The sequence below is a fragment of the Pelodiscus sinensis genome, chromosome 28 (genome assembly GCF_049634645.1).
Source record: "Pelodiscus sinensis isolate JC-2024 chromosome 28, ASM4963464v1, whole genome shotgun sequence".
In the NCBI taxonomy this organism is placed as follows: Eukaryota; Metazoa; Chordata; order Testudines; family Trionychidae; genus Pelodiscus; species Pelodiscus sinensis.
In genome coordinates this window covers 1,928,903-1,942,393 of record NC_134738.1, presented here as the reverse complement: position 1 = coordinate 1,942,393, position 13,491 = coordinate 1,928,903, and the positions used below count along the sequence as shown (strand labels likewise).

At 50.7% G+C, this 13,491-nt stretch overlaps 1 protein-coding gene across 1 annotated transcript in view; it reads right to left on the bottom strand.

Annotated features, from left to right (window-relative positions):
• The window catches only part of TGFA (transforming growth factor alpha), a 54,346-nt gene that overhangs the window by 25,646 nt on the left and 15,209 nt on the right, over positions 1-13,491 (bottom strand). The window contains exon 2 of the mRNA XM_075910695.1: positions 12,949-13,002. Coding sequence (XP_075766810.1) covers positions 12,949-13,002 — 54 coding nt within the window. The remainder of the gene's footprint in view (positions 1-12,948; positions 13,003-13,491) is intronic.

Below are 13,491 nucleotides of genomic sequence, written 5' to 3'. Positions count from 1 at the left end.
TCTTAGGGCTCATCTCTACTTACTGCGAGATCAATGGGAGACTCACAGGGTTTAGAATGCAATGGCCTGAGGCTTTTGCTATGATGCGACCAACTCTGGCACAGAAACTGTCTGATCAGTCCTTCAGCTCAACCTGACCAACCCTTCAAAGGTGTAAATCAGCACCCCTTTACTGATTGCAGCTGATGGGAACCGAGGCATAGGGAGGAAAAATGACTTGCCCAAGGTCACATCAGGCATTGTGGCAGAGCCAAGATCTGAACTTGTTTCCCAAGTCCCTGTCTGGTGCCTTACCCATCAGTCCCTCTTTCAGATTAGCATCAATACCAAGAGTACAAGGAACGAACTTCTGCCCAACCACATAAACCTGCATGCTTATTGCCGTTAAATCTCTTACCTTTGAGATCATTTTATTACCAAAGGCTGTGTCTCCATCACTAACAATTGTTAAAGATGGGATGTTTTCCCCAAAAAGGTGCTTTAGCGTGAACAAGGATTAATTCAGGGAAATTCTAGGGCCTGTGTTGCACTGGAGGGGAGACTGAATGATTACATTCAAATAATCCAAGGTCAGAAGGGAACCTAAGAAAACTTTTTGGATCAACCTGTATGAAAAGGGCCAAAGCTGTGAAGTTCAGATCCAAACTGAAGCTTAGTTCCTGCCTCTTTCTAAATTTAAAAAACTGTTTTCTTAGCAAGATTCAATTTTTGCTTTGCTAGTGTCTGCCCCACAGTGAGATTTTTACTGTGAGGCTACAGAAACTCAAGGCAAGTTCTCCCCTCTACTCAGAGAGCACAGAGTTTCCTTGTATGCAGTTGGACTTCCTTATGCAGTTGGACTCCAATCCCTCCAGCCTAGAAAGGAGGTTTTATTCCACTGCCAGAAGTGATATTTACAAATATAACTTCCAAGAGACACAAATGCCTTTCAACATGGCACTGGATAAATAATCAGTTATGGATGAATTGGCCCCTTAGAAGCCCTCCGGAGTTTTTTCTCACTTTGAACACAAGCAAACCATGAAAAAAAGATGACATCCGGCTTGTTAAGTCTCCATCATTCTGGCCAAAGGATCAGGACAAACCCCCTACACATGTGCTTGCTACACAAGCCGTATTTCTTTACACTTCAGAAGATGTCAGAAGGGGAAGCATTGACATGTTTATAGCCCTTTGAAAAGCCTCCTCTAGCCCATTCATAAAACCCACTTGATGTTCTGTGAAATGGGAAAGTTACTGGGGCGGGGAAAAAAAAAAAAAAAAAAAAGAATGAGTTAGTGTTTTGGGTTTCACAGCTTCTTCTACGCGTTTTATGAATGAAGCAATTGACTTCGCATAAATCGATCTGTTACAATGCAAATCGGCACAGATGACTAAGGCTGCAGGAGTCGTGAACGTAATGCAGAACGTGCTGTGGCTGGCAACGCGAGTCCTCAGAGCCAGATTGGTATACAGACATTTCCCATTCTCCCTCGAAAAGTGCCCAGTAGGCTCCAGCCGGGGCCTTGTTCCCCACTGCAGCTTGCTTCCGTTCCTTCAGAGCCGCAGGTCAAAGTTACAGCGGATATCAAGTCACCTGCCAGGATTTCTCTCAAGCCAAGTGTGCCATAGTGGGGGTGCTGTCTGTCTCGTAACTTAGGGTATGTCTACACTACCCCCCTAGTTCGAACTAGGGGGGTAATGTATGCATACCGAACTTGCTAATGAAGCCCGGGATTTGAATTTCCCGGGCTTCATTAGCATAAAGCCGGCGCCGCCATTTTTAAAAGCCGGCTAGTGCGAACCCCGTGCCGCGTGGCTACACGCGGCACGGATTAGATAGTTCGGATTAGGAAGCCTAATTTGAATTTCCCGGGCTTCATTAGCAAGTTCGGTATGCATACATTACCCCCCTAGTTCGAACTAGGGGGGTAGTGTAGACATACCCTCTGTGTTCACATCCTGGCTGTGTCCCTTGATTCCCGATGATTCACTCCACATGTGGATTGGTCCAGACACCTAGTCCCAGCCTGAGCAGATAACAAGGCTGTTCCCAGAGAGACACAAAAGAAGATAGGTGGGGACGGAGACCTGGCTGGGGGGTAGGGACAGAGCTGGAGCAGTCTCGGCTGGGTCAAGGGTTGGAGTTCAAGGCCTGTGAGGAATACAGCCGTCTGCTCTCAGTGCCTGTGTTAACATCGCTCCTGTGCTATACCGTGTCTCCGAGAGGTGAAAAAACCTTCCACTCTACTGGCCAGCTGAGAGTCACATCTGGCTGCGGATGGGGGTGCAGGATCGGGGGGGGGGGGGGGTCCACAACGTGTCATCACACCAGGGTTTTCAGAGTCCAATTTAAGTTCCGACCCTTGTTAGCGTTAAAACGTGTGTCAGCGTAAATCCCGGGTATGACGCAGTTACACCCACCCAACGCCTGGGTAGACAGCACTATGGGAAACAGAGAACTCCTATCCAGGTAGCTACTGCCTCAGAGGGAGGTGGATAAAGTACACCCAAGGTAGCATCTTCACGAAGCACTGGGGCCGCTGCAAACCAATGCTGCAGTGCAGCCGAGATCAGATACACTGACACTGCGAGAGCATTCGCACCACAAGTTACCCTGGGATACGTGCACACGGGCATGATGCTATAGCAGCAGGAGCAGCTTCTGCCACTCACAGAAGTGAGGTTTTTATGCTGGCAGGAGAGCTCTTTCCCAGCAACACAGACCACCTTCACCAGCTGCACCGCAGCTACAACGGCGGAGCTACCCTGCTGCGGCACCGTCTAGAGCTAAGGGTAGACAAGCCGGCAGTTTCCAGAAAGTGCTCGGCCCTCTCTCTCACGTTCAGACCCCTTTGCAATACCTCCTGCTAGGCCCCCCCAATGGCAGAGAGAGGCTCTTCTTTCCTGTGATAGGCAGAGAGAAGAGATCAGAGGGCAAAACTCCCATTGACTTCAGCAGGGGCAGATTTTAATCTATAACGTCCGCATAGCCCAGAGTCTTTGCAAAGGAAGGAAGGACATGACAGGAGAAATACGTAGAGCTCTTCCATCCACAGAGCTCACAGCACTTTACAAAGAGAGCAAAGAATCCTTTGCCCCATTTTACAGATGGGAAAAACAGAGGCACGTGGCAATTCAGTGGCTTGCCCCAGCTCACCCTGGAGGCCAGAGGCAGAATTCATCCCAAGTATCCCAAGCCCCAATCCAATACTCTATGCGCTACGCCACTCTGCTGCCATATACCCAGCTTCAGATACCAGACGGAGGTTGCTACAAACACTACCCACTGCAGAACTTGCTTCTGAAAGCCTGATTTCTGCTGCAGAAAGCAAAAACTCTCTCTCCTGGTCACTCACAGCTATTTCAAAGGGTTCCATTTCATGCTCTAGGAAACAGTTAAGGTGGGGTAGGCAATACTTTTTGATGGGAAGCCACAACAAGATTTTCAAACATTGTCAAGGGCCGTGCTCTTCCATGATATTAATGGAGGAGGCACGAGGTCTGGGATGGAGGTTGAGTGCAGAAGGAAGCTTGGGGTAAGGGATTGGGGCGCAGGAGGGCACATGGGGTTTACGTGAAAAAGAGGCAGTTATGACCTGGGGAAATGGAACTGGGAGGGGGTATGGGTTGGGGGGAACGGGAGAGGGTTGTGTGGGGTGGCAGTGGGTTGGGGAAGGGGGAGAGGGAGGGAGGGACTGATGACCAGAGGCAGGTTCTGATCAGAAGACTTACCTGGGTGACTCCTGGCCAGCAGCCCAGCATGTTTTTCACAAGCTGTGCGAGATGCATGCGTACGCGCCTGAGGGGAGGGGAGAGTGGTGCTCTGCACATTGCCTATTCTTCAAACAGGCAGCTCCTATCGGCAAGAAACCAACCAATAGGATTGCACTAGGGGCGGGGATAGCACATGAAGGTTCTTCCCTCTTCCGCCCCCACAGCTGTGAAACACAAACAGCCCAGCAGCCACTCTTCCCAGAGGCGGAAGGGGCGGGCAGGGAGTCTGCCTGAGGCTTTCCGCCGCGTTCATGGGCCGGATCTGCGTTCAAGTGCCTGCCGCCCCTATTTTGCCCAGGCCTGAGTTAAGGGGAAGGGATTCCCTACTTTCTATCCAGTGATAAGAACAAACATTAAACATACAAAAGAGGCTGCGGAAAGGACACGACCACCAAGGCAACAGGGAACATGCCCGCTGGGATCTACTGGAAAATGCTCCCTGGGAACAGGTTATTCTGAATGAAGTACTGTAGGCTGCTGGGCACCTTTCTCTGAAGCATCTGGTACCAGCATCTGGGGACAGGATGTCATATGTTCCTTCCTACATTCAGTCTGGGACCTCCAGCTGCAGACATGGCAACATCTCTGTGGGGAGGTTAGGAGTTCTCAGGCTTGCTTATTGGGGATATTTTAAGGTGCCTCTCTGACCACCAATGGGAACTGGATACATCATTTGTTTTCCAATGTCAGGAGAAGGATATGGGCAGGGAGGACTGAGGTTCAGGGCTTACCATAGGCCAGATTTACTCTTCTGGGGTTCCAGGGTTAGTGGATTTCATGGCTCCCTGCCCTTCATGGCTTTGTGGGTAGGACAAAAATGAGGAGTTCGGTGTGCGGGACAGGGCTGCCAACTAATGGGATGAGGGTGCAGGATCTGGGTAGGAGGTAGGGTGGAGGAGGGGGGTGTGGAGGCGAGGTCTGAGTGGAAGGCTGGATGCAGGAGCAGGCTGGGAGTACGGTGTCTGGCCAGGAGGGAGGGTGCAGGAGCAGGCTGGGATAGCGTGCCTGGCCAGGAGGGAGGGGGCAGGAGCAGGCTGGGAGTACGGTGTCTGGCCAGGAGGGAGGGGGCAGGAGCAGGCTGGGAGTACGGTGCCTGGCCAGGAAGGAGGGGGCAGGAGCAGGCTGGGATAGCGTGCCTGGCCAGGAGGGAGGGGGCAGGAGCAGGCTGGGATAGCGTGCCTGGCCAGGAGGGAGGGGGCAGGAGCAGGCTGGGATAGCGTGCCTGGCCAGGAGGGAGGGGGCAGGAGCAGGCTGGGATAGCGTGCCTGGCCAGGAGGGAGGGGGCAGGAGCAGGCTGGGAGTACGGTGTCTGGCCAGGAGGGAGGGGGCAGGAGCAGGCTGGGATAGCGTGCCTGGCCAGGAAGGAGGGGGCAGGAGCAGGCTGGGATAGCGTGCCTGGCCAGGAGGGAGGGGGCAGGAGCAGGCTGGGATAGCGTGCCTGGCCAGGAGGGAGGGTGCAGGAGCAGGCTGGGAGTACGGTGTCTGGCCAGGAGGGGGGTGCAGGAGCAGGCTGGGAGTACGGTGCCTGGCCAGGAGGGAGGGGGCAGGAGCAGGCTGGGATAGCGTGCCTGGCCAGGAGGGGGGGGGCAGGAGCAGGCTGGGATAGTGTGCCTGGCCAGGAGGGAGGGGGCAGGAGCAGGCTGGGAGTACGGTGTCTGGCCAGGAGGGGGGTGCAGGAGCAGGCTGGGAGTACGGTGCCTGGCCAGGAGGGGGGTGCAGGAGCAGGCTGGGATAGCGTGCCTGGCCAGGAAGGAGGGGGCAGGAGCAGGCTGGGATAGCGTGCCTGGCCAGGAGGGAGGGGGCAGGAGCAGGCTGGGATAGTGTGCCTGGCCAGGAGGGAGGGGGGCAGTTGGTGCTCCAGTTTTGGAGCTGCATGGGGACTGTGAGGCTGGAGTCCCAGCTTAGGCTCCCCACTGTGGAAGGAAGAGGGGGCGGAGCTCGAACCACAGACAACTTGTAAGGCGGTTATGGACCACGAGTGGTCTGCAGACGGCACTTTAAGGACCACTGCCTTAGATGGACGTGAACAAGGAGCAGCCGCACTGCAACACCACTGATTTTAGAAGTGGAAAATGAAACGAATCTGGATACGAGCCCAGTTCTCCTAGGGATAAGCTTTCCATTAAACTAACTTAAACCCTCCCTGAACACCTTGTGCCCACGTGCGCTGCTTGTGGCGGTCCTGCCTGGCCCGACAGGCAGACGCCTGTTCTATCAGCCTAGCCCACCACTGCCATTCGCCAGGGACAGCTTCTGAGGGACGAGCAAAGCTTCCAGTGCTGGGAACCTGAGCACAGCATCCCCTGCAACGTGAGCCTGAAATCCAGAGTGCACAAGTACAGCACTCCAAAGGGTTGCCAGGGAGAGATTGCCCTGTGCCTTGCCCCATACAGCTTGAAGCTGCTGAGGGGTTCAAAGAAGATAATGCTGCTATGACAGAACTCGCAGAAGCCCTCAGCATGGGGGCAATGGTTTAATAAAACCAGCTTTTAATGTAGTATAAAAGACTGTCCATGACGCAGGAATGTAACCCAAGCCCAGACCAGAACGGTCATGAGAACAAACGCTCTTGAGAGATTTCCAACCCTGGAATTGAGGCAGGCAGTGTGGCATAGTGCACAGAGCACTAATCTGATTCTCAGTAGATCTAGATTCTACTCCCAGCCCTGCCACTGTCACCCAGCACATCCTTGGGCAAGTCACTTCCCCCGTGCTGTGCCTCAATTTCCCCCTCTGTAAAATGGGCATGTTGACATAGACCTCCTTTGTAAAATGCTTTGAGACCTACAGAGGAGAGATATTGTACTAGTTGTTACCATCTAATAATTGTCACCCCTTCTGAACTATGCTACTAACCCATTACCCCAGGGTTTCTTCAGAAATTGAAACTAATGAAACAGCTATATGGAGTAATTTGAAGTTAGAAGTTCAGCTCCTTGGGGAAGGGACCATCTTGTTGCTCTGAACTGCACAGCACCTAGTAGAAGGGGACCTTGTCCTTGACTGGAGTTTCTAGGGCCACCACAGCACAAATACTAAAACGTGTATGTCTAAAACTTAGACACTGATTTAACAACAACAACGGGAGGGTGAGAGCCATTTCTATAAAATCCTCTTCTTGCATTCAAGTGGCAACATTTGTTTAAAGCCAAACAGTCCCCTGCAGAATTTGTAGCCCAAACGCTGCCGCCCTGGTCTCGTGCAAATGAAAGCGAAAGACTAGAAACCGACTGCAGCAGGTGAAACTGACTAGTCTGTTCTTACTGTCCACTTAAAGATTTCTACAAGAGGTGAGCAGGTTGGATTGGTCAGATTCCTTCCGTTTTAATAAGTGAAAGCAGAGTTACGCAGGTAAGGTACAAAATTCCTTCCCCCATTGCAGTCCTTTGATCCTGTAGCTAGGGATGTAACAACATAACCGTTTGAATAGTTAACAGATAAGCACGAGCTTCTTGGTTACCATAACGGTTACATGCCGGCTCCGGGCCCCACTCCCAGGGAGCCAGCTACCACCTCGTGTTGCAGACTTTGCAGTATAAGCTTTATACTGTAGAGCCTGCAGTGTATAATCACTAAGATTCTCAGTAGTTACATGGAACTAGTTAGCTACTTTAACATCCCTAACTGTAGCAGTGTTGACTCAGGGTGGAATTTTCAAAAGCACCTAAACCTCATTTTCAGAAGCAAGTTGGCACTTAGGAGCCACTGACCTTCAAGTCTCCTAGGTCACTTAGGTGTGTAGACACAGCAAAGTTATTTTGAAATAACTATGCAATCGTGTATACAGCAATTTCGTTATTTCGAAATAACGGACAGCTTATTCCAGTTTATGAAAACCTCATTCTACAAAGAATAACGCCTATTCTGAAATAGTTATTTCGAAATAAGGTGTGTGTACACGCTCCACTTCTGCTATTTTGAAATAGCCCCTCACCAGGGCCATTCTAAGTTATTCCTCCCGGGGCTCTAAATCAAGATAGCATGTCTACACTGCAGGGAAGCCTCAAAATTACTCCGAGGCAGGCTTCTCTACTGTAGATGTGCTATTTCGGAATAATAGTTCCAGAATAGCTTATTCTGAAATAATGGTGCAGTGTAGACATAGCCTTTGGGTGACTTTTTTGTTTTTAATCACCCTAAAGGCTACATCTCCATTGCCCTCAAGAGCCAGCCCCCCAGCCTGGACTGATGTTAGTGCTCTAAAAATAGCACCCAGAAGCCCCTCCTAAGACCAGGGCCCCATTGTGCTGGGTGCTGTTCAGACACTGCTGCAAAAAGCTTAGCGAGGACTGAGAAGGTGGGAGGGCGAACGGAGGTGCAGAGATGTGGTGACTCACCCAGGGAGGATCCTTGGGTCTGCTGGCTTCCTCTTAGCTGCCCTGATCACACCAGGCTTCTCAAGCGCCAAGGGGCTCTCTGTTGCTTTGCTAGTTTTTGGAAGTGGCTTCAAATGGCAGGTGGATGAGATCTGTGGATGGTTGGGACCTCTGGGGGGCAAACTGCCTCCACTCCATATGAAAAAAATCACCACTATCCTAAGGCTGCAAATAAAAATCAGCTTTTCGAGACAGAGGCCTCTAGCAGGACTGAAGTTACTGTATAGAGCAGGGATGGGCAATAATTTTTAATGGGGGGGTGTCACTTCAAGATTTTGGAAAGTAGTCAGGGCTAAACTTCTGTGGCGGGAACATGGGGTCTGAGACAGCAGGTGAGGTGTAGAATGGAGCCTGGGAAGAGGACTGGGGGGCAGGAGGGAGTGTGGGGTCTGAGAGGGAGTTTGGGTGAAGGAGGGGGGGTAAACAGGATGACGTTTAGTAAGGACAAATGCAAAGTGCTCCACTTCGGAAGGAACAATCAATCAGTTTCACACATACAGAACAGGAAGCGACTGTCTAGGAAGGAGTACTGCAGAAAGGGATCTAGGGGTCACAAGTTAAAAATGAGTCAACACTGTGACACTTGCAAAAAAAAAAAAGCAAACATGATTCTGGGCTGCATTAACAGGAGTGTTGTGAACGAGACACGAGAAGTCATTCTTCTGCTCTACTCTGCGCTGGTTAAGGCCTCACTTGGAGTATTGTGTCCTGTTCTGGGCACCACATTTTAAGAACGATGTGGAGAAAGTGGAGAAGGTCCAGAGAAGAGCAACACAAATGATTAAAGGTCTAGAGAACATGAGCTCGGAGGGAAGACTGAAAGAATTTGACTTATTTAGTTTAGACAAGAGACGACAGAGGAAAATTACAAATCATGTCCCAAGTATCTAAAAGGGTGTTACAAGGAGGAGGGAGAAAAATTGCTTTGGCCTCTGATGATCGGACAAGAAGCAATGGGCTTAAATTGTAGCAGGGGAGGTTTAGGTTGGACATTAGGAAAACGTTCTACCTGTCAGGGTGGTTAAGCACTGGAATCAATTGCCCGGGGGGGGGGGGGGGGGGGGTTTGTAGAATCTCCCTCCCTGGAGATATTTAAGAGCAGGTTAGACAGTCACATGCCAGGGATTATCCAGACAGCGCTTGGTCCTGCTGAGGGCAGGGGACTGGACTACGACCTCTCGAGGTCTCTTCCAATTTTGTGATGTAGGGAGGAGTTTGAGGTGCAGGGTCCAGGAGGGATTATGGGTGTAGGGGAGGATTCTGGTCTGGGGGAGAGTTGTGACCTGGAGGAGGTGGGGAGAGGGGATACAGAGGGTCTGGATGGTGGCCTGGGGCAGGTCGTTTTGGAGGGAGAGGAGGTGAGGTACCAGAGGCAGGCTGTAGCGGGGGAGGTGCTTACCTAGATTCCCTGCCTGTGTGCTGGGTGGGCTGCACCATGTGGCTCAGCTCCAGCACAGGGCGCGAGGAAGCGTTGTTCGCTGCCCCCACCTTCAGCAAAATTTTTCAGTTCCTATTGGCTGGAAACTAGCCAATGGGAGCTAGGGGGCAGGAACAGTGCATGAAGCTGTCTCCTCCCAGCCCAGAGTGCAGATCTGGCCTGCTAACCACCTCTTGCCCACTCCTTGTGTGGACAATTAAGGGCTCCAAGAGCGATGAGACGTCCTCCCAGGCACCCCTGCAGCTCCAGCTGTGATTACCACCCGACAGGCAGAGGCGACCCCCAGAAACCACCTCACAAGTTCAAGCTGGGCTTTGATCTCTGGGCCATTATTTACTCTACAGAGTTTCACAGCTTCGTCTGTCCCCCTCGGGGGAGGGGCAGGCTAACCACCCACGGAAAAAAGCAGCCACTTAGACACGTTAGACGATTAGACTCCCTAGTGATTAGAATGAGGTCATCACAAATGGGTGGGGGAGGGGAAATCTTTTACAAGATAGCATCACCTCATCTTGCACTGGGGTGACCTCTCTGAGCCAGAGCCTACTCTTTTGCACTGTGCGCACTTCTGGGGTGATGCAAAGGGAGACGAGAGCCCATTGTTACGAACAGTCTCTGCAAGATAATTTGGTAGAGATAGTCAAGGGTCCCTTGCCTCGTGGTAACACCTACAGGTCCCAAGAAGTGTCCCGTGGTGCTAGCAGCTGTACATGGGTAGAACAAGGGTGTTTAAAATGAGAGTTTTGTCCTCACTTTAATGGGTGCAGGATCAAGATGATGGGAGAATGCTACGAATGGGGGACCACAAGTAACTGAACTCAAACACCTAAAAAGGATGCTCTCCCCTTCCTCGCTGAACTTCAGGATCCCGCACAGGGAAAGGAGCAGACCATGCGTACGGCCAAAGAATCGCACCGAGCCAATGATTAGAATAAGGAAAAAAAAAACACCCAACCCACGGGTGTCATTTTGATTTGGGTGGACAGCCCCATCATTGTAAGAAGTAGGGGCCACAGCTCTCTCATCAACGGGCCATTCAGTCCAGGCGGAATGAAAGAAGCCATTTATTCAGCCAACAGAACTGGCAACAGACACGTCAACATTCCCGAGAAGAATCGAAGCTGCAAGATGAGAGGACCCGAGCACGCGGCTCGACTCTTTCACCCCAGTACAAATCGAGAGCCACGCCGCCGCCGTCAGGGTGGTAAAACTGAAGCAAGAATCGTGCATGTAGTGACTAGGGTGCAGGAATTCCGGAGCAGGTAACACACACACCCCACACACGAAATGTGAGTTTTCTAATTTTAGCACAACCCCACCCTAGTGCCTTCTGGGAGAAAAGCCAGGCAGAGAATGGAATGGAGAAGTAGCTGGGAATTTGGAAAGGCTGCTGTTGAGCAACAGTATCATATACACAGGGACTGGTGCTGGCTGGCCCTCCTTCCACCTATTTGCAAGTCAAAGCAGATGTTGCAAAACCGCCTCATTCCCTGGAACTCCATTGTGCGTGCACGCACCATACCCCCAGAGCTCAGCGCTTCGCCCACAGGCTGGCTCTCCAGGTCACTGCAGGATGGGACCCAGGAGATCGGCGCCAACTCACCACCAGAGCTTGGAGGAAGTTCGGGCCCAGATATGAACGTGACAGCTCAACCCCTTTCAGGGACAGAATGGCAATAGCCTCTTTTGGGCTAAGAGTGGTTTTCAGCCAGTAAATCTAAGCAAGCCAATTAGCACCGACAGACACTTCATGCTACGCTGAATCCTGGGGAGCAGCATGAGGACTACGACACGTGGCAGAGCTGTTCTGATTCCATCCAGTAGAGGGTGGTCATGCTCCACACAGACTAGCCAGCCCACTAAAAGATGCATCCTGTAAAAAGGAGGCAATAGCCCAATCCCAGCTTTGCACCAACCCAGCCACGGATACTATGGAATAAGGCCACATCCCGGGATCGTTTGTATACGTGGCTACTGGCATGTCAGCCACACTGATCTGCACGGACCCTGTGATTAACACTAAAATAGCTCTCCCAAGCCACACCTGGATTGTGCTGGGTGCTGTACAAACACAAACAACATTCCCCAAGAGCTAGCAACAGCATTGTTTGCTCCTGGGTACAGCCAGCCCCCGTCGTGGAGAGGGCCTTATTTTATATACTCTGCAAGCCACTGTGCGATGGTGAGCCCGAGCGTTTGAAATGGCTGGCAGCAGGCCGGCATAGCTGGAAGCACACAAACTCTTCTCTCTCAGAAGAGGCGAGCCAGCTTTACCTCCATGAAGAGCCACCACAGGATTTTTTGCACTTTCGAGCACAGACAGACATCACTCCATCCAAACACCTACTCCATCTCCCTACCCAGCTTTCCACCTTCACGGGGATGTGGACATTTACCATATAACCAACTCAAGGCCAGACTCCTTGGCTGTCCCTATGCAGCACACCACAGCCGGCGGGAGATTCCTACTGAAAGCAAAGCTTGGGCTGTACTCTGGGCCATTGGTTGCATAAAGAGCTGGCCACTCCTGTTTCAGCTGCAAAGGAGACTCTCTGCTCGCTGCAGAGGACAAAGGCCATGCAGTGGAGCAGTTCGGATTCCAAAACAGCAGTGGGCCAAGTAAGCCTGTGTTTGCCGCTTCAGTGCACTAGTAGTAGAGCGGGGTCAAAAAAAAAAAAAAAAAAAAAAAAAAATGGGGGTAGGATGGGAGTCAGATTATTGGTAAATTCTTTCAAATAAAAAAAATACGACAATGTAACATTTAAAAGAAATTCTAACCAGCTCTACTGTACTTCTATGCACTTTCATCAGAAGGTTGCAGGTGTGTCAGATCACCTTCCACATGAAGGCAAGTACTATTGACCTCTTGTAGGCACAAACACATTAAGTGACATGCCAAAGGGCACAGCTTTAGTGGCATAGCTAGAATAGGGATCCTATTTCCCGGTCTAGTAACTAGATTAAAATTCCTAGCAGAGGGAGGATTCAAAGAAAAACAAGATATCCAACCCTCTAACCACCACCACCAGGGCAGAGAGACAGCAAAGCTGAGAGCACAAAGCTGGGAAGGAACACTAGAGAGGCCTTGGGAAACATTTGAATCAAAGCTCATGGAACTTAGCAGAGCAGAAATCTGTGGGGTTTTCAGTGATCTACAAAGGTGACATCTGAGCTGAATAAGTAAGAGAAAGCCAGGAAACAAGAGCACAGGCATGATGAGAAAGAAACCCTGTGGTCTCCACAGATTATGATTAGGAAACCAGCATTGGCGGCTGAGGAGTTAATTGAAACCCCACTGTGCAAAGCTCTCAATGCAGAAGACGCATAGTAATTTTGATTGTAAGATCTAGGGTTAATATTTTATGCCAGTGAACTTACCGCTCAAGGCAGATGTTGTGTTCTCCAGGGCATGGCACACAGCTAGTAAAATACCTAGGGAAAAAAATATGGGTCAGAAACAATACAACAAACAGTTGATTTAAATAGTCAATATTGAGACATACAGAAGACTTTTCAGCTTCTAGCTTTATGGGCAGAGTCAAACATACAAAGAGACCTTTAGGGGACTAAAAAGGGGTCAACAGTTTTGGGAACAGATCCATATATTTTAAGGCCAGAAGGAGTCTCTCTCTCCACACACACAATACTTCCATCAATACAAAACAGAGTAGGAGCAGCAATAATACTTAACATCCATGGAAACTTTCATCCAAGGATCTCAATGCTCTTCTACAAACATTAATTCTTAATATGTGAGAACAGCCACACTGGGTCAGACCAGATGGTCCATCTAGCAGTGTCCTGTCTTCTGACCAATACTAGGCACCCCAAAAATGAATGAATAGAACAGGTAATCATCAAGCAATCCATCCCCAGTCGCCCATTCCCACCTTCTGATAAACAGAAGCTAGAGACATCATC